Here is a 19,301-nt window from a genome sequence, read left to right as displayed (position 1 = left end):
AACGCAACAATAAGTGTGACGTCATAATTATCACTACAACAATAACTGGAAAGAGCGTGCAAAACACGGAGGTAAATTTTTATACTCAGCTCATTGACATTTCTTTTAATAACACAGACTGATTCTGAGTTTAAATACATTTCTAAAGTGTAACAATTTTGGCACAATGTCCTTTATTTTTCTAGAATGAAAACTATGCATATGGACTACAACGAAGTTCTAGATTTCGGGGATGGCCCTGTCACAGACGTGGTAAGCTCAGTTGCATGTATAGATGCTCCATAGGCACCATTACCTTAATAGTCAAATAATATTAAATCTATCATACTAGTAGCAGATGTTTTTATATAATAACATTTGTGTCCGAATCATTTTATTTCCAATAAAAATGCAAGATTTTGTCTTAAATTCAAAAATCTTCCCAACATTTTGAAATGTCAATTTTTTTTCAAAAATTTATTACTTCAATGCTTTTTTTCAGGACACAAAACTTGAGATATTAAAATTCAGCTACAACTGGTCAGACGCAGTTGAGGAGGTGCAAAGATGTTTGGAGGTACAATATTAATATAAAATACCGATTCATACTTGAACTTAAGCTTATTTAATTATATCTTTAAAAATATCTTTTTGAGAAACAGGTTTAAAATGCATATTTTTAATATATATATATATATTTTTAAATAGCAATTTTATGCCCCCCACCCCCCCCCCTTCGAAGATGGGAGGGCATATTGCTTTGCTGCTGTCTGTCGGTCGGTCGGTCTGTCGGTCCACCTAGTTTCTTCACAACCGTTGCACGTATTGAAATCAAATTTAGAATACAGATATATCAGATTAATATCTAAGTCAAGTTCTGTTTTGGGTACGATTGCACCATTTTTCACAGAGATATGCCCCTTGGACTTAGAAAAATTCCAATTATTTGCAGTTTCCGTTCATTTTCTTCGCAGAGGCTGCACATGCTGAAATGAAATTTAGTATAAAGAATTATCAGTTGAATATCTAGATTAAGTTCTGTTTTCGGTACGATCGCAACATTTTTGACAAAGTTATGCCCTTTTGGACTTAGAAAAATTCCAATTTTGGGGGAGGGGGGCATAAGTGTTTTACAAACATCTCTTGTTTTGTATTGTATTGTTTATTACCAAGAACCATACAGTTCATAGGTTTAAACAAAACATAGGTTTTTAACAAAACTACAAAAAAAAAATATCATTTAACAACATTCGGAATTTTCGATACTTAGTTGATTTTTCTTTGAAAAAATTATGTCTGATATTCACTACGGACTGATTCGTGATTTATTGATATTCAAATGAACTTTATTATAATAGGAAGAACAAAAGCAGCAAAAAGAAATGAAAAAGATGGAAAAAGAAATTTCAGGGGAAGAGAAGAAATATTGCAACAGGAACGACAAAAGGTATCATAAGATAATTGACCAAGCGAGCACAATTGATAAATTTGCTATTTTTTGTAGAGATGCAACAATACATTTTCATCATTTCTGTATTATATCTGCCGACTTTGTAGCTTGGGTGTCACAACAGGGAAGGAATAGGGTCGTATTCTTCAACTTTTCGGGATTTTTAGCTCACCTGAGCCGAAGGCTCAAGTGAGCTTTTCTGATCAAAATTTGTCCGTCGTCTGTCGTCGTTGTCGTTGTCGTTGTCGTTGTTGTTGTTGTCGTCGTTGTAAACTTTTCACATTTTCATCTTCTTCTCAAGAACCACTGGGCCAATTTCAACCAAACTTGGCACAGAGTATCCTTGGGTAAAGGGGATTCAAGTTTGTTCAAATGAAGGGCCGCGCCCTTTTCCAAGGGGAGATAATCATGAATTTGTTAAAAATTAATGGCATTTTTAAAAAATCTTCTTCTCCAGAACCGCTGGGCCAGGAAAGATGAAACTCATGTGGAAGCATCCTCAGGTAGTGTAGATTCAAGTTTGTTCATATCATGACCCCCGGGGCAAGGGTGGGGCCAAAATGGCCGACCCAAGTTTTACATAGGAATATTTAGGAAAAATCTTTAAAAATCTTCTTCTCGAGAACCACTGGGCCAGGAAAGATGAAACTCATGTGGAATCATCCTCAGGTAGTGTAGATTCAAGTTTGTTCATATCATGACCCCCGGGGCAAGGGTGGGGCCAAAATGGCCGACCCAAGTTTTACATAGGAATATATAGGAAAAATCTTTAAAAATCTTCTTCTCCAGAACCACTGTGCCAGGAAAGATGAAACTCATGTGGAATCATCCTCAGGTAGTGTAGATTCAAATTTGTTCAAATCATGACCCCCAGGGCAAGGGTGGGCCAAAATGGCCGACCCAAGTTTTACATAGGAATATATATAGGAAAAATCTTTAAAAATCTTCTTCTCCAGAACCACTATGCCAGGAAAGATGAAACTCATATGGAATCATCCTCAGGTAGTGTAGATGCAAGTTTGTTCAAATCATGACCCCTGGGGCAAGGGTGGGGCCAAAATGGCCGACCCTTGTTTTTCATAGGAATATATTACAAAAATCTTTAAAAATCTTCTTCTCGAGAACCACTGGGCCAGGAAAGATGAAACTCATGTGGAATCATCCTCAGGTAGTGTAGATTCAAGTTTGTTCAAATCATGACCCCCGGGGCAAGGGTGGGGCCAAAATGGCCGACCCTTGTTTTACATAGGAATATATTAGAAAAATCTTTAAAAATCTTCTTCTCCAGAACCACTGGACCAGGAAAGATGAAACTCATGTGGAATCATCCTCAGGTAGTGTAGATTCAAGTTTGTTCAAATCATGACCCCCGGGGCAAGGGTGGGGCCAAAATGGCCAACCCTTGTTTTACATAGGAATATTTAGGAAAAATCTTAAAAAATCTTCTTCTCGAGAACCACTGGGCCAGGAAAGATGAAACTCATGTGGAATCATCCTCAGGTAGTGTAGATTCAAGTTTGTTCATATCATGACCCCCGGGGCAAGGGTGGGGCCAAAATGGCCGACCCAAGTTTTACATAGGAATATTATTAGAAAAATCTTTAAAAATCTTCTCCAGAACCACTGGGCCAGGAAAGATGAAACTCATGTGGAATCATCCTCAGGTAGTGTAGATTCAAGTTTATTCAAATCATGACCCCCGGGGCAAGGGTGGGGCCAAAATGGCCGACCCAAGTTTTACATAGGAATATATAGGAAAAATCTTTAAAAATCTTCTTCTCCAGAACCACTGGGCCAGGAAAGATGAAACTCATGTGGAATCATCCTCAGGTAGTGTAGATTCAAGTTTGTTCAAATCATGACCCCCAGGGCAAGGGTGGGGCCAAAATGGCCGACCCAAGTTTTACATAGGAATATATAGGAAAAATCTTTAAAAATCTTCTTCTCCAGAACCACTATGCCAGGAAAGATGAAACTCATGTGGAATCATCCTCAGGTAGTGTAGATGCAAGTTTGTTCAAATCATGACCCCTGGGGCAAGGGTGGGGCCAAAATGGCCGACCCTTGTTTTTCATAGGAATATATTAGAAAAATCTTTAAAAATCTTCTTCTCGAGAACCACTGGGCCAGGAAAGATGAAACTCATGTGAAATCATCCTCAGGTAGTGTAAATTGAAGTTTGTTCAAATCATGACCCCGGGGGCAAGGGTGGGGCCAAAATGGCCGACCCCAGTTTTACATAGCAATATATTAGAAAAATCTTTAAAAATCTTCTTCTCGAGAACCACTGGGCCAGGAAAGATGAAACTCATGTGGAATCATCCTCAGGTAGTGTAGATTCAAGTTTGTTCAAATCATGACCCCCGAGGCAAGGGTGGGGCAAAATGGCCAACCCTTGTTTTACATAGGAATATATAGGAAAAATCTTTAAAAATCTTCTTCTCGAGAACCACTGGGCCAGGAAAGATGAAACTCATGTGAAATTATCCTCAGGTAGTGTAGATTAAAGTTTGTTCAAATCATGACCCCCGGGGCTAGGGTGGGGCCAAAATGGCCGACCCAAGTTTTACATAGGGATATATAGGGAAACTTTTTAAAATCTTCTTTTCAAGTACTTCAAAGCTATGATTAGTGATATTTATATGGAATCATCCTCAGGTAGTGTAGATTCTAATTTGTTTAAATGATGAACGCCTGGAGGAGGGGGGGGGAGAAATTCAAGCCCGATTTGCTCAGGTGAGCGCTGTGGCCCCTGGGCCTCTTGTTTAATTTACGAAAAAAAAGGGGGGGGATTGCAAGTATATCCACAACTGACGTCATAGTCACTAAAACGCAACAAGTAGCATGACGTAATAATCATCACTATAACAAAAATCAAAAAGAGGATACAAAACACGGAAGTAAAGTCATAAGATATGTTTAGTGTAGATAACTTAAGATAGGACAGCATTCTATATTTCTGGTAATTCTGACATAATTTCCTTTTTTTGTAGAATGAATACCATGGACTACAATGAAATTAAAGATTTCGGGGAGAACCCTGTCACAGATGTGGTAAGCTCAGTTATACATGTATACAAATGTATTCATATAGAGGAAGCACACACACTTATCTAAATCACTGAATACCACTTTAAAACCGCGGAACATTAACTGGCAAGATTGGAAATATACAGCTTACGTCATTTCTATCTGTTACAATCAAAACATTCAGTGATAGATAAGAAATGGGCAGGTACAATTCGATGCGGACGTGGGGAAAACATCGGATTGAAATTCATTTTCAATCCTCCTGAGCTGTGTTCAAAGCAAAGAGTGAATGTATGATCCAAAAATCAACTAATTTCAACTCCCAAATATAATTTTTTTTTGAAGTTCACATTAATATGAGTTTTAGCTTATAATTTTAAGGACGCGAAAGGTCATAGAAGACAAAGATTATTTTTCAGGAGATATTTGATATTCTAGAAGGGGGTGTAAAAAACTGTCGAGTCAGATAGCTTTATACCAATTAATTTTTAGGATGACAAGAGCTTTTTTAGTTTTGTCTTTAATGAAATTTTTTTGACAACTTTCTTATTTTTGTCCCAAGATCGTTAAGCCTCCCCCCCCCCCTTCGCACACTTACATAAATTATACCAAACAGAATTAAATTCAGAAAATTCTGATTTATATAAATTATCTTCAAACTATACCAAAATTGAAATTATTTGTCCTTTGGGTCAATCAGTAATAGTATGCCTTCTAGCGTAGCTGAGGTGGATTGATAATGAATTTCGATCTGCAATTCCAATTCGATGTTTTCCCCACGTCCGCGTCGAACTGTACCCGCCCATTTCATTGTCTATCACTGAATGTTTTGATTGTAACAGATAGAAATGACGTAAGCTGTATATTTCCAATCTTGCCAGTTAATGTTCTGCGGTCTTCTTTGAATCTGTTATATAAGCTATGCATATGTACAAGTATATAGTGAAGTAGAATAATGTTTATTTACCATTTTATCAAAAGGCTTGAATTACTAGTCTTAGTACTAGTCCGACAACCCACTTCTGTGAAATGCTCTGTGCATCCATGACTCTATAAATGTGTTGTTGTTTTTTCAGGACACCAACTTGAGATATTAAAATTCAGCTACAACTGGTCAGACGCAATTGAGGAGGAGGAAAGACGGATGGAGGTACAGATATATATTACTGAACCTTATTTATTTGCATTATAGCAAATGAAAATAATACTGTAATAAAAGTTTTGTGATGTACAGTGTTATTCTTTTTGAAGTAACATTTTTTTTTTGGCAAATCTACAGTATAGTTATCAATTATAAATTGATTTTGAATGATTTTTTAAAATAAATTTAGGGATGCTATACATGTATATTCCAGAGTAGCATTTGTTTTACAACTTAATTTTAGAATAATTATCAATTAACCACATTTTGATAGATTTTCTTTGGTAAAAAAAAAAAAAAAAAACAAAAACAAAAACAAATAAAGCTGATATTCACTATGTACAAATTGATGGTGATGTTTATTGCTTACCAAATGTACATTTATATAACAGTTGGAACAAAAGCAGCAAAAAGAAACGGAGAAAAAGCTTATAAAGGAAATTTCAGGGGAGGAGGAAAAAGAATGCAACACAAATCACAAAAGGTACTGTACAACCATGATAAATTGATAACATTGCTTTTATTTTTTGTAGAGATGCAATATGTTCATAATTTCTGTATTATCTGCTGACTTTGCAGTTTGGGTATCACAGCTTCAACTTTTCTGGATTTTTAATACATGTGTACAAAAATTGCAAAATCTTTGATTTTGAAAAGAAATACCCTCCTCACCTACACACACTTTCTTATTACTTTTTCCATTCACTTTGATATTGCATTGCTGCTAGGGATTGTATGTAACAACCCCCCTTCCCTAGCTGCTCCAGTTTAAGTAGAATCAGATAGTTAGCATAGAGAATGCATTTGTTATGATTACCAAAATGCACTAATTAGCATGAATCATTACTATAATAACAAAAATAAGATAGTAGTTTAAAGTACAAAACACAAGAGTTACAAGTCATGTAATTGTGTCTATTCATATCATTTAGATTACTTGTAATTGGACATGATTCAAGTTTAAGTACATTTCTAGTAATTCTGATGTTATGTCTTTTTTGTAGAATAACTACCATAGACTACAATGAAGTTCTAGACTTTGGAGAGAACCCTGTCACAGATGTGGTAAGCTCACTTCGATGTATAGATGTAGATGCTAAACAAGCACCAAGACACCCTAATCTACACCAGATACAAAGCTACTATATTAGCCATGTTTATGTATATAGTGTACAGTAGAAGAATAATTTTTCATTTACCATTTTCAAAGATTGGGAGCACCCTCGCTCATATGTGTTTCGTACTTTCTTAACTAAAAGCTTGATTTGGTCTTTAGATTCTGATAACCCCCCACCCCCCCTTTCTGAAAAGCTCTCTGCATCCATGACTCTGTTTCACTATTAATATTTATTTTTCCAGGATACAAAACTTCAGATATTAAAATTCAGTTACAAGTGGTCAGACGCAGTTGAAGAGGAGGAAAGACCTATGGAGGTACAGATATAAATTACTTAAATATATATATATATACAGCCAAACTTCAGTATCTCCAACTCAAAGGGACCGAGAAAAAACTCTGAGACATTTGAGGATTCGACATTTTGAGGGTTAAATACAAATAAGTGATATGGACTTCAAAATCACTTTGACATATCCATTGTATTCGACATATTGGTGTTTGAGACACTGAAGTTCATCTGTATATGATGAATCTAATTTAGATTTAATGTCAGTAAATAAAAAAAAAACTCCCCATCTTTTTGTAAAAAAATTATGTTTTTTTTTTTTTGATAAGTTACATTATAGTTATCATGTATACAACGTTTTAAAAGATTTTCCTCCCAAAAAAGAGATGTAATACCCTTACTGATGGAAGACAATATTTCACTCACATCTTTTAATAGGAAGGACAAAAGCAACAGAATGAGATGAAGTTGGAAAAAGAAGTTGGAGGGCAGGAGAAGACAAATAGCTACAAAAATCACAACAAGTATGTACAATAACTGTCCCAAACACAACATCATAAAAGGTGTATGTATCAATGTCTGGTTGTAATAAAACAATTTATAGATATGTCATATAAATTACAGAAAACAACACAAAGCAAAGAAGCATGCAAAAGTCCATATTGTAAAACAACAGAAACTAAGACTGGAGGTAAAATAGCAATCTTTCAGTTACTTATAATTAATTGAATATAAGTTTTGCTTCAGTTAAAAGTTTCATAATTTTCATTTAAGTTTCATTTTCATTATGAATTAAAATAAATGTGTGTTAATTAATAAAAAAAAATGGAAATTATGAAAAAAGCTTAACATTATTATGATCCTTACAAAATTTATATTTTATAGAGGTTATTATATTTTTCACTTTTCTTTAGACTGCTGAGTCCAGCAAACAGATGATTAAAAGAGATACAAAGAAAGCATCTGGAGACAAATTAACCCCAATTACAGAAACCTCCAAACAAGTAACAGTGATAGGAGAGAAGAAAACTGAACAACATGAAGAGATGTCAGGAGAGATGTCAGGAGAGAAAACAACACAACATGAAGAGATGTCAAAAGAGAAAACAGCAAAACATGAAGAGATGTCAGGAGAGAAAACAGCACAACATGAAGAGATGTCAGGAGTGAAAACAACACAACATGAAGAGATGTCAGGAGTGAAAACAACACAACATGAAGAGATGTCAGGAGAGAAAACAACACAACATGAAGAGATGTCAGGAGAGAAAACATCACAACATGAAGAGATGTCAGGAGAGAAAACAGCACAACATGAAGAGATGTCAAAAGAGAAAACAGCACAGCATGAAGAGATGTCAGGAGCGAAAACAGCACAACATGAAGAGATGTCAAAAGAGAAAACAGCACAACATGAAGAGATGTCAATGAAGAAAACAGCACAACATGAAGAAATGTCAGGAGAGAAAACAGCACAACATGAAGAGATGTCAGGAGTGAAAACAGCACAACATGAAGAGATGTCAGCACAACAACATGAAGAGATGTCAGGAGCGAAAACAGCACAACATGAAGAGATGTCAGGAGCGAAAACAGCACAACATGAAGAAATGTCAGAGACAATGTCACCAGTGTGTGTTAAGGAATCATTGGAAAAGACACCAGTAAGTGATAAATATTTGTCAGAAATCAACTCAACCGCTTGTGATGAAATGTCAGGGGTGATGAAGTCAACTCTTTGTGGTGAGCAATTTTCCAAAGAAAATGCTAATAAATATGAGGAACAATTGTCAGATATGTTACCAACATGTAAAGAGGAGGGAGTGAAGAAAAGTGCATGTGGTGAAGAATTATTGGCACAGAAGGCAGCTGCACATGATGAAGAATTGTTAGAAAAACTGTCATCTGCATATTATGAAGATTTGTCAGCAAAAACATCCACAGATGATGATGAGGATTTGTCAGAGATGATATCATCAGCATGTAATGTTGATTTGTCAGGAGAGAGATCCTATGTGTGTGATGAAGAAGTTCTTGTACCGGTACCAGTTAGCCAAAAGCAAGAAGTCTCTAAGGATCAGGAGAAAACATTAAAGGTAATATAAAACTGAAATAGACTTTTAATATAAGGTATTCAAAAATTCACATCAAATTAATGATGTTCAATTTATACCTTTTGATCAATAAGTACATGGCTACTATATAATTTCTCTTTATTGTATATTTTCAGCCTTTGATTGAGGATGATGATGATGATGATGATGATGATGATGGTTGGTTTGGTCCAAGGACACTTTTCTTTTTCCCTATAGATTATTTCAAGGTATAGTTCAATTACCTTAAAAACTTTTTAATATGTTTTCTTATTAGTATAGAAACAGTTCCTAGTCCCCGTTGCCTATATTCTTTTTCATACATGTACACAATCTGTAGTTAGCCTTTAGAATTTGAATGATATTAACCTAAATATAAAATCATAATGATACATTGTTAACTTTTCTTCACTTCAGAACAAATGTAACAGTCAAGCCATTATAGAAACATATATACAAAATGATTATATGAAAAGTATGAATTAAAATTTCTATGATTAAGATGAAAATTAAAGGTTGCATTGTCTCAACAATTTCTTTTTATTTATTGTAGGCTGTTAGAAAAGATGTCTGCTGAAAAAAAGAACGAAAATTGTTAAATAATGAGAATAAAGTGTTAAATAAGAAAATAAATCTTTTATTTAAAGTCATTCTTTGTACTTTAATTGTGCTGTTGAAGTTAATTAATATGTTTACACAGAGGTCAAAATTCAGATTTCTACTTATTCTTTTTAAATTATATAGTCGCCCGCGTGGAACAGTGGTTAGAGCGTCTGCTCTAGAAACGCTAAGGAAGGAGTTGATCCTAACGTTGACGGTTCGAATCCCACTGTGGGACTTGGAGACCGGTCCTTTGGATGAGACCGTGTAAATTCCCGTGTCGCTGTAGGTACTGACACGCAAAAGATCTCTCACTGCTCAATGGAATAAAATATTTTACTAAAATCAGGAAAAAAGGTTAAAAAATTCACTACAAAATATATCATAACCTCCATTTGAATATTTGACATCTACATTAAAAGTGATGCTTAAAATAAACTGTGGATGTAATGAGCTTCCTTAAATCACCGTTGTGAACTGATGTTTGGATGTCACCAGTTACCGGTGGACGTCACACACTCTGCTCTTATGACCTTGAACAATGAGGGTTCTTCATCACGTCAGCATAATTATACAACTCAATTTTTTAACCTAACTTGCTTTTGTGAATAAAGTTCACACGCAGTTTGGAATGAAATACATGTACATATATACAATTGAGGACTGAGGACTTGGTATAAGAATTGGTCTGAGGACCCAATACTGTTCTATATTGCCAATTCTGTAAAAAAAAAAGTTCGTAATACACATTGTAATAGTAATCATTACAGACTACTCCGTCATCACACATTACTTAGCTGGTAAAAATGATTAAATGAAAGCTATTTTAAAGAAATTCTTTTTTTAAAATCTTTGTAAACACTGAGTTGATCAATATTACAGGGGCCTGTTTTACTAATAAAAACTTACGATTTAGGACCAAAATTTAATTCATTATATATAACTTCTAATAACATATAGGCCTATTGAAAATAATTTTAATCATTTCAAATGGAATGTCGTTCGATGTGTTTACACTAGTAATTTTAAACAGAAATATCAATTTTGCAAAACTTTACTATCAACTGAAGTTTTTGGTCTTAGTCGTAATTATAAGTTCTTTTGTAAAACTGGCCCCTGGTTCATAGACCAAATAATGACAATGCATCTTCCTGCATAAGAATGCTGTGACCATTAGTTTTCAATTGAAATGAAGCTGGGGAGGAGAGAATTAGATACGTATAAAGATATTTGTTTTAGTACTTTTTCGTTTTCTAAAAAAAAACTAAAATAAAATGAAAGATTAAGGATAAAATACTTCAATAATATTCTTAAAATGTTTTGAAAAGACAGTAAAACAAGAACGAACTCATAAAGCTTTACAGTGATAATTGTAATTTATGTGATAAAACAATTTGATCCCATGAGAAAGATTTTATAAAGTTGCTTGACTTGGGGACTTACATGAATACCACTGTCAAAAATATGGTTCAGAAATATGGAGATAACGAACAGTATTCAAGCTCATTCAGTACTGAGAAACATCAGATTTAAGCATTCAAATGTTGATTCAATACGCACGAGCATGCTCAACGTACAAAAAATATCAAACAAGGCAAGCTATTAACCAACAAGTTGATGAAACACAGACATCCTGGACTCCAAAATAACAGAGAAACTCTAGCATCTTTTTGATATCAACTTTAGAGTACTTGTGTGTTAGACACCAGGTTGCTTATCCATACAGGCTTCACTAAGCTCATCACAACTTTCCTGCTGACATTTGGTCTCAAAAAGAAAAACAAAGAAAACAGAAACAAAGACAGAAAGAATTTTGGCAAGAGATGTTGAAAAAGCTTCAGGTAAGTGTACCATCTATAGCTCTCGTTCTTGTTGGTTTTGAAAAAGCAGTGGAATTTGTCATGGTTTATTATACAAGTGGGTCTCAATTTCAACTGTCACCCTCAAAAACATGCACTAAGCCCTATTTCTTTTATTTTATTATCTCCCTTAATGTATGATTCTGAATTCTGGAGGATGACAGAAAATGTAATATACAAACTTTCAAGCTTCCTTGATTTAAACTATATTTAATCAGCATACTAAATAGATTGGGAAACAGACTTAATTCCTTTAAATATCCTCTCTATACAACAGGTCTTCATGCCTCACAGTACATTCGAACCCGCGCCATAAGGATCAGCTCCTTACTCTGCGACTCTAAAGCAGACACTCTAACCACTGCGCCTGGTGGGCGACTTACTATTGTATGTAGTTTTTATTGAAATCCAAACCAAAACTGAAGAAAGAGTGGTATTTATAACATTGTTTACAGACAGGCTGAGTGTTTAACTTAAATTACAACTGCTGCAATTTAAATATCTCTGAATATGCATGTGATTGTTCCTCTTCCTTGAAACGGCACTCTACATGTGCATTAAATGCAACCAGAACGTTCATATTGAGTACATGTATTCCTAGAATCAGAAAAATCCCATTGTTTATTTGTGAATTCCAAATACCTACTGAAAAATCATACATTTTCGTTGGGGGTCAAATTTTTCTCCTTCGAGGGAAAACGATGTGTTCACTCTTGGATGAAGAATTGTTGAGTTGTCATTCCTGCATACTGTAGCTAATTATACGCGAGGAATTAATTTCCGCGTAATTTCGCGAGAAGCATCGCTCGCGAAAAAATATTTCTCGTTTTTATTTTTATGGTGCTGAAATCTACGTTAATTCTGTTGATCAACCGTCCATTCGCGAATTATAATTCTCGCGTTTTGACGTTAAATAGCCAGTTCGCGGAAAAAAAGCACTAGCGAAAAATAAGGAATTTACAGTAGTTGGTGATTGCAATGTTTCACATATTTTGGTCCAAAATAACATGTTTCCAATTCGCTTTCAGGATATTCTAAGTACGTGTGGGATTCAAACAAATCAACAATAATTTTCAATGGTATATTCTTCATCACTTTCTTTTTAAGAACGATGAGAAAAATAATGTTATCTCCTCTTCTTGAATATATGGATTCCATTCTTGCCATGTTGAGTTCGCACATACACCAGTAAGACTCTATGAATTTGGGGGTTAGCAAACACACTGTTCTTCTAAATGTAAATAACGCATTTGCTGTAATGCCGTTTTGTGCTGAATGGAGCAATAACAAAATTGAGATCAAATCTTAAACAATGAAGGTTAATATACAATTCTATCACGATTAATGCCGAGATCAAAGAAATGACGTTGACATTATTCTCCAATAAATCAAAAATTATCAAATCGGAAACACGTATCGAACTTGTACTGTAACAGTTGAAATAAATATTTGACTCTAAAATGAAATACTTATTTAAACTCATCAATTTGTCATCTTTCAGAGTCGAAACACTGTGTTAATATCTGATGAATGTAGGTTCGTATACCTCAGCAGTTCTGTTTCATGGACCTCCCTACATCATATTTTAACTTCGTGAATTTAATGATAGAGCAATAAAATAGAAAACTTATTTGTTATTGTATATTCATAAAAATAATTATATAGTCTATGGTACAATCAGATTTATAATAAGTAAAGGGTTAATCTTAATGTAGAGAAACTCAAATTGTCTGCCTTCCATGCGAGGTAAACAAACAAATTTACTCTTTGGTGTTAAATGAAAAAGCGTAATGGAGACATGGTGACATCATTCATTTCTCTATAAAAGAAACGATCAGCCGTATTTTAGAGCTTTTAGTAGAATAGATATAAAGTCCTTGTTGTCGCGACTGATGCAGGAAAAGCTCCTCTGTCTCAAAATGTTGTAATGTTGCAATGCCTCGGCTTTTATCTTTCAAACAACATTTCTCGACGTCGGACGTCATCCTGCAACATTCACACAAACGCAGACTTCATTTCTTAAATCATGAAATTCAAGTTACATGTACATGATGAAAAAATAACATTTAATAGGAAAATGGATTAAAAATGAAGAAAGCATAAAATTGTAAATCAGCGCACAAACGCAAGCGTAATATAATTTATATTTATCTCAGAAAAGTGTAACTCAAACAAATGGTAACTTGAAATTAATTTTATTAAAGTGTGGCGATATTATGGGCACGGCTGTTATTTAGTTTCAAATGCAAAACAAACAATATCATATGGGCAATGGGCAGCCAAGACAAGAGCATGCCCCAATCAAATGCACAAACAACATTCAACATCAAAGCAAATCATATATCAAGGTCATTACCAAAGGTCAAAGTTCATATAGTGGTAAGTCAAAGTTCATACAACATCAAAAGTTCAAAGTTCACAACATCAAAGTTCAAAGTTCACCATATATATATATAGAAAGCATTGACCCTGGGAGGTGCAGAGGTCAAAGCTTACAATATAATTACCAAAATGCCGCTTATACGCCAGAGGTGATATTTACGATATATTTATTACGAATTACATGCCGCTTATGTGCCTTCTTTACTTGTCGTTTATATATCAGTCACTGTTTAGGAAACATTGGCCCTGGGAGGAGCAGTGGCCAAGGTTTGCGAAAAGTTTATCTAAGTTGGTCTCCAGGTAGACTTTTTCTTGTAACAGCCGTACCATTTGATATTAAGTGATCCTTTTGTAGGACAGCTGCAATAGAAAGAAAAACACAGCGCAAAAATCTATTCGAATAAGGGTTGGGTGAGGAGGGTATTTTTCTAAATATCTAAATTTGCAAAAAATTATCCCTTAAAATTGCACCAACCTCATTCATATAGTCTGTGAATGAAAAAGGATTAACGGAAGTTGACTCAGGGGGAATAACTCTAATTGATTATAGGGATTATAGGCGGATCTATGGATTTTGTAATATGGGAAATTAACACTTTCTTCGATAAAAGCCTCCAATTCGAATAGAATTGGATGTGATATTATCTCAGAAAAGTGTAACTCAAACAAATGGTAACTTGAAATTAATTTTATTAAAGTGTGGCGATATTATGGGCACGGCTGTTATTTAGTTTCAAATGCAAAACAAACAATATCATATGGGCAATGGGCAGCCAAGACAAGAGCATGCCCCAATCAAATGCACAAACAACATTCAACATCAAAGCAAATCATATATCAAGGTCATTACCAAAGGTCAAAGTTCATATACATGTAGTGGTAAGTCAAAGTTCATACAACATCAAAAGTTCAAAGTTCACAACATCAAAGTTCAAAGTTCACCATATATATATATAGAAAGCATTGACCCTGGGAGGTGCAGAGGTCAAAGCTTACAATATAATTACCAAAATGCCGCTTATACGCCACAAGTTCCCTGAGATGAGGATCAGAATGAAACTCATCCAGGGAACTCCGCCACCATGGTGGGGGTAGAGCGGCATATACGAACAGCCGTACCCAGGACCCTTGCTAATTGGGAAAGCAGGATTGACCATGCGCAACGATAGCCTCAAGTCCCCCTGGAGAGAGTTTAGAAAAATGTTATTCCCCAACGAGGGTAAGTGTACCCCATCCTGTAAAAATAAAGCTGGATCAGGTTTAATGTCTGAATGGCGAATTATTGCGCCCCCAGATTGCAAGACAATTGCAGCTATACCAGAACCCGTTTGCGTGCATTTTCCATAGCTTTTAAATTTGTTGAATAGCGCCATTGGAGACGCGGAAGTATAAATGACCATATAATCCTACTGTTTCGAAAGTGATTCCTTAGAAATAAAACCAACTGCTTTGCAACCACCCTTATTTTTCTGATCGATACATTGCCCAAGTCATTCCCCCCACAATGTATAAGGATGAAATTAGGTACAGGGCCCACCTTTCCAAGAGTTCTAATCTTTTGTTTAGTTTTACTTAACTGGAGGCCACTATAACCCTGCCACCACAGTGAGATGTGTTTTCTTTCTAATGTCAAATTTGTACCACCTGGTCTTAATACAGCTTCCAAAAAGGCGTGCTTGATTATTGATGAACCCACCAACCATATTGTCTGTATATCTAAAATTAGATTAAAACTTTGGTATGCGAATGTAGGATTTGTAAGAATCAGATTTCCAACGACCAGATCTCTGAATGTCATGAGTTGAAAATCCTTTTAACGCGAGATCAGTACTCGCGCCGATACGAAAAGAGTGAGATTTGTATCCTGAGATACCAGGCAAATTTAGGTGCTTTACTGCCTTACAAAGTACCCCCGTAAATTGATATCGTGTGAGTGGGGATAAATCGAAGTGTCGAAATAATGGACCTGAACCCTCTGGACGGATGCTGACGTATTTAGTAATGAGCTGATATGGACATGCTACACCACCCTGCTTATCTATTTGAAGTACTGTGCCTTTACCTAACTGGTCCGTTTTCGAATACCGGATAGTCAGTAAGAGAGATTGCGTTTCGTGATTAATGGACAAATTGTCAAATTGAATTGTGTTTTGTTGATCACCTTCTCTTGTATTAACTGTTAATTCGCCAACTCTTAAAAATCCATGAAATGCCAGGGAAAATGCAGCCGAGAAAAGAGCTATTTCAAAAGCATTGGTACATATCATGGGCAGAACTTGAATAATATTTAGCAAAATTGTTTTCGTTATTGGCAGTCTAGTATCTACTTTATGTCTCAAACGTTTCATGCCCTGCAATAACTTTGTAACCAAGAACTCTGGGGTTGGATCGTGAACACTCTGCAATTTACAATAAAATGAAATGGCAGACAAGTATGACCTCACGGTACCATATGCGAGGCCGGATGATGATGAATGCAAAACGAATTGCACGACTGAGTTTAATGTAGGGGGCCATGGCGTGCAATCAATGAGTCTACATACTTTGTAATAAGCTGCCATTCCAGCCCGATGAGATTTATGTGTGTTTTCAGATACTGAGGCGTCTAAAAGTTTAGCAAACTCAGGCTGGAGATGATGTTGCGGAAAGATAGGGGCACTGGGCAAGGGTGTTCCCTGGCATGTGGAGCTGCTTGTCGGAATCTGGCCCACTGCTTACGAGAAATTGAATCAGCAACTACATTGTCTTTACTTGGTATGTAAACTGCACGAAACAGAATATTATAATTCATAGAAGCAAGGACAAATGGTCTAAGTAGTTTCATGACCCGCTCTGATTTAGAAGTGAGTTTATTTATTATAGCGACTACAGCTTGATTGTCTATATGGAGAATGATCTTTTTATTAGCGAGTTTGTTACCCCATAAATAGACGGCCAAGACCACCGGAACTAACTCTAAAAAGGTCATGTCTTTAAGTAGGTCATTGGACGCCCAGGTCTCTGGCCAAGGGTAAAAACACCATTCCCCTTTGAAATAAGCACCACATCCCAAGTAAGACGAACCGGAACTATCTGTGTAAAAATTAATGTTGTTGTCTGACGTCCACTCAATATCTAAAAAATACACAGTCCCATTAAATGATTCAAGAAAATTAATCCACATGTACAAGTCCTGTCGCATTGATTGAGTTATCCTTATGTGATAATGTAATTCTGAAACTCCTATTGTAGCATTATAAAGCCGACGCAGAAATGCCCTACCTGGTCTTATGGCTCTTGTAAAGAAATTCAGTTTACCTAAAACAGATTGTAATTGTTGGAGTGTCATCTTGCGTTGAACAACGAGATGGTGTAAAATACCCTGTAGCTCTAAGCATTTTGAATTGGGGATCTTAACTAGCATATGATAAGTATCTATCTCAAAACCTAAAAATGTCATAACCATAGTAGGGCCTTCAGATTTGTCCTCGGCAATAGGAACACCTATATCATCGCAGACGTCTTGAAAATTCGACATAAGATCTTGACAGGAATGGGCATCCCTCCCAGCAAATATAAAATCATCTAGATAATGATCCATTGTTGATGTTTTAGAGCGCTGTATCGTAGCCCACTGCAAAATTGTAGAAAAATCCTCGAAAACCTTACACGAAATGGAGCACCCCATAGGTAAACATTTGTCTATGAAATAATTACCCTGAAATTTAAAACCCAGGAGATCAAAATCGCCGGGAAATATTGGAAGAAGTCGAAATGCGGATTTTATATCTCGCTTACCTATGAAAGCCCCCTTCCCTAATTTAGCAATCATCTGAATCACTGAATCAAAGGATGAATATTGTACAGCAGTTTCACAAGGATCTATGTATGAATTTACACTACTAAACTTCGGGAAAGAGAGGTGCGTTATTAGACGCCAGCCCAAATTATCCCCCTTCGGCACTAACCCAGTTGGAGATAACCTAAGATTAGAAATTGGTATTTTCGTGAAAGGACCCTGTATCCTCCCCATTTCAATTTCTTTATCGATTTTCTCTTTAAGTTCATTAGGATGATCGTCCGCGGATTTCAAATTATTACATTGAATTGGTAATCTAGGCCCATGATAATGAAGTTTAAACCCTTGAGAGAACCCTTGGATTAGGCGATTTGCTATGATTCTGTTAGGATAGTGGACGAGACATTTTTTAAGGGCGTGTACATTAATAGGCGTTGAACCTAGACGCCATAGATTGCGGGGTGCGGAATCTTGGTTTTGAGTAGGTGGGGCGCTGGGTGTTGCTGCTGGAATACCCCCTATAATTGGTATTTGCATTGGTTGAATACCCCTTATAGTTGGTATTTGCATTGGTGGTTTGTGGACGAAAACTTGACTGTCCATAGAATTGACCACTTGAATTTTGTTGGCGAAATATTTGTGCGGACCCAGTGTTTGAGGCTTGTGTAAGGCAATGTATCTGTGGATGGTTACTACCACATCGAATACAACTGTGTTTATACATGCATGGGAATTTGTCAAAAGATCCCTTGTAATTGAAATTGAAGCATTTATCATTATTGGTTTTGGGTGCATTTGTTACGTTATAAGCGGGCCCAGAATGCATATACATCAACCATAATTCCGAGTCAATTTCACCCCAAGAAGGCACAGGATTTTGCTCTTTGCGCAGCCTAAACTGCGTATCATATTCTTTCCAAGATATAGCCCCCCTGCTAACACCCATTCTTACGGTCTGTATGTACTTAAGTAGGTCAAGAGTCTTGGCGGGATGTGCACTCAAGTACACACTTGCAAATATGAGCATAAGGTCAGTCCATTGCTCAATATTTTCTACCTTTTTTGGGTTGGCATCTTTATAAATTATCTCACCCATACTATTCATAACTAATTTCTTTTCATCAGACCCTGATTTTGGTGTTACCAATGTGGCCAAATCAATATACTGCCCACTAATAATACGTTGTTTGACTGTGCTAGAAACATTCATACCAATCATATGTATTGATGGGACAGGAGCAGGGGTGGTGCCAACATCTGTTGGAGTTGAGATTGTTGCTCCAGAGGTGGTCGGTGCAAAGGATGGCCCTGCACTTGTCGTCAACATGGGTTGCGCTTCCGCCACAACGGAAGTTGATGGAGCCTGGGTCGGTGGTATTGGTACATGTACTGGACATCCTGCCGACGCCGTCGACGAGTACGTCTGGGAATTCACAGACACCGTAGCCTGACTACCACTTGGCTGCTGTGTGGCAGTCGCTGCTGGTTGAGCCATTCTACGCTTCTTACAGTACAGGCAACGCGGATCCCGTATTTCCGGCGTCCCCGCCGCGGTATAATCACAACGCGGTATTTGGCCAGGT

At 36.2% G+C, this 19,301-nt stretch overlaps 3 protein-coding genes and 2 long non-coding RNA genes across 6 annotated transcripts; 4 read left to right on the top strand and 1 right to left on the bottom strand.

Annotated features, from left to right (window-relative positions):
* Positions 1-200: 200 nt before the first annotated feature.
* LOC134241167 (uncharacterized) lies at positions 201-1,390 on the top strand. The gene is made up of 3 exons (XR_009986602.1): positions 201-252; positions 482-556; positions 1,338-1,390. It is a non-coding gene; the product is annotated as an uncharacterized LOC134241167 (long non-coding RNA).
* Positions 1,391-5,997: 4,607 nt separating this feature from the next.
* Positions 5,998-7,150, top strand: LOC134241166 (uncharacterized). The gene is made up of 3 exons (XR_009986601.1): positions 5,998-6,084; positions 6,605-6,665; positions 6,960-7,150. It is a non-coding gene; the product is annotated as an uncharacterized LOC134241166 (long non-coding RNA).
* Positions 7,151-7,468: 318 nt separating this feature from the next.
* On the top strand, positions 7,469-8,546 carry LOC134241164 (cilia- and flagella-associated protein 251-like). The gene is made up of 4 exons (XM_062723245.1): positions 7,469-7,530; positions 7,631-7,697; positions 7,921-8,462; positions 8,525-8,546. The coding sequence occupies exons 1-4, from the start codon at positions 7,469-7,471 to the stop codon at positions 8,544-8,546; spliced, it is 693 nt and encodes a 230-aa protein (XP_062579229.1).
* LOC134241165 (uncharacterized) lies at positions 8,545-9,713 on the top strand. 2 transcript variants are annotated; one of them, XM_062723247.1, is made up of 3 exons: positions 8,545-9,102; positions 9,249-9,329; positions 9,653-9,713. In XM_062723247.1, exons 1-3 carry the CDS (start codon positions 8,551-8,553, stop codon positions 9,674-9,676), a joined length of 657 nt encoding a protein of 218 aa, XP_062579231.1. In that variant the 5' UTR covers positions 8,545-8,550; the 3' UTR covers positions 9,677-9,713. The 2 variants fall into 2 exon arrangements, with proteins under 2 accessions (XP_062579231.1, XP_062579230.1); XM_062723246.1 differs by having other exon boundaries at positions 9,237-9,329.
* Positions 9,714-18,142: 8,429 nt separating this feature from the next.
* On the bottom strand, positions 18,143-19,220 carry LOC134241163 (uncharacterized). Its single transcript, XM_062723244.1, has one exon. The coding sequence runs from the start codon at positions 19,211-19,213 to the stop codon at positions 18,143-18,145; it is 1,071 nt and encodes a 356-aa protein (XP_062579228.1). The 5' UTR covers positions 19,214-19,220.
* Between the last annotated feature and the right edge of the window lie 81 nt (positions 19,221-19,301).

The sequence above is a fragment of the Saccostrea cucullata genome, unplaced genomic scaffold (genome assembly GCF_032062105.1).
Source record: "Saccostrea cucullata isolate Sc308-1 unplaced genomic scaffold, CSIRO_AGI_Scuc_v1 ctg2802, whole genome shotgun sequence".
Classification (NCBI taxonomy): Eukaryota; Metazoa; Mollusca; class Bivalvia; order Ostreida; family Ostreidae; genus Saccostrea; species Saccostrea cuccullata.
The sequence above is the reverse complement of the archived record's forward strand: the minus strand, read 5'-3'. Positions and strand labels throughout refer to the sequence as shown.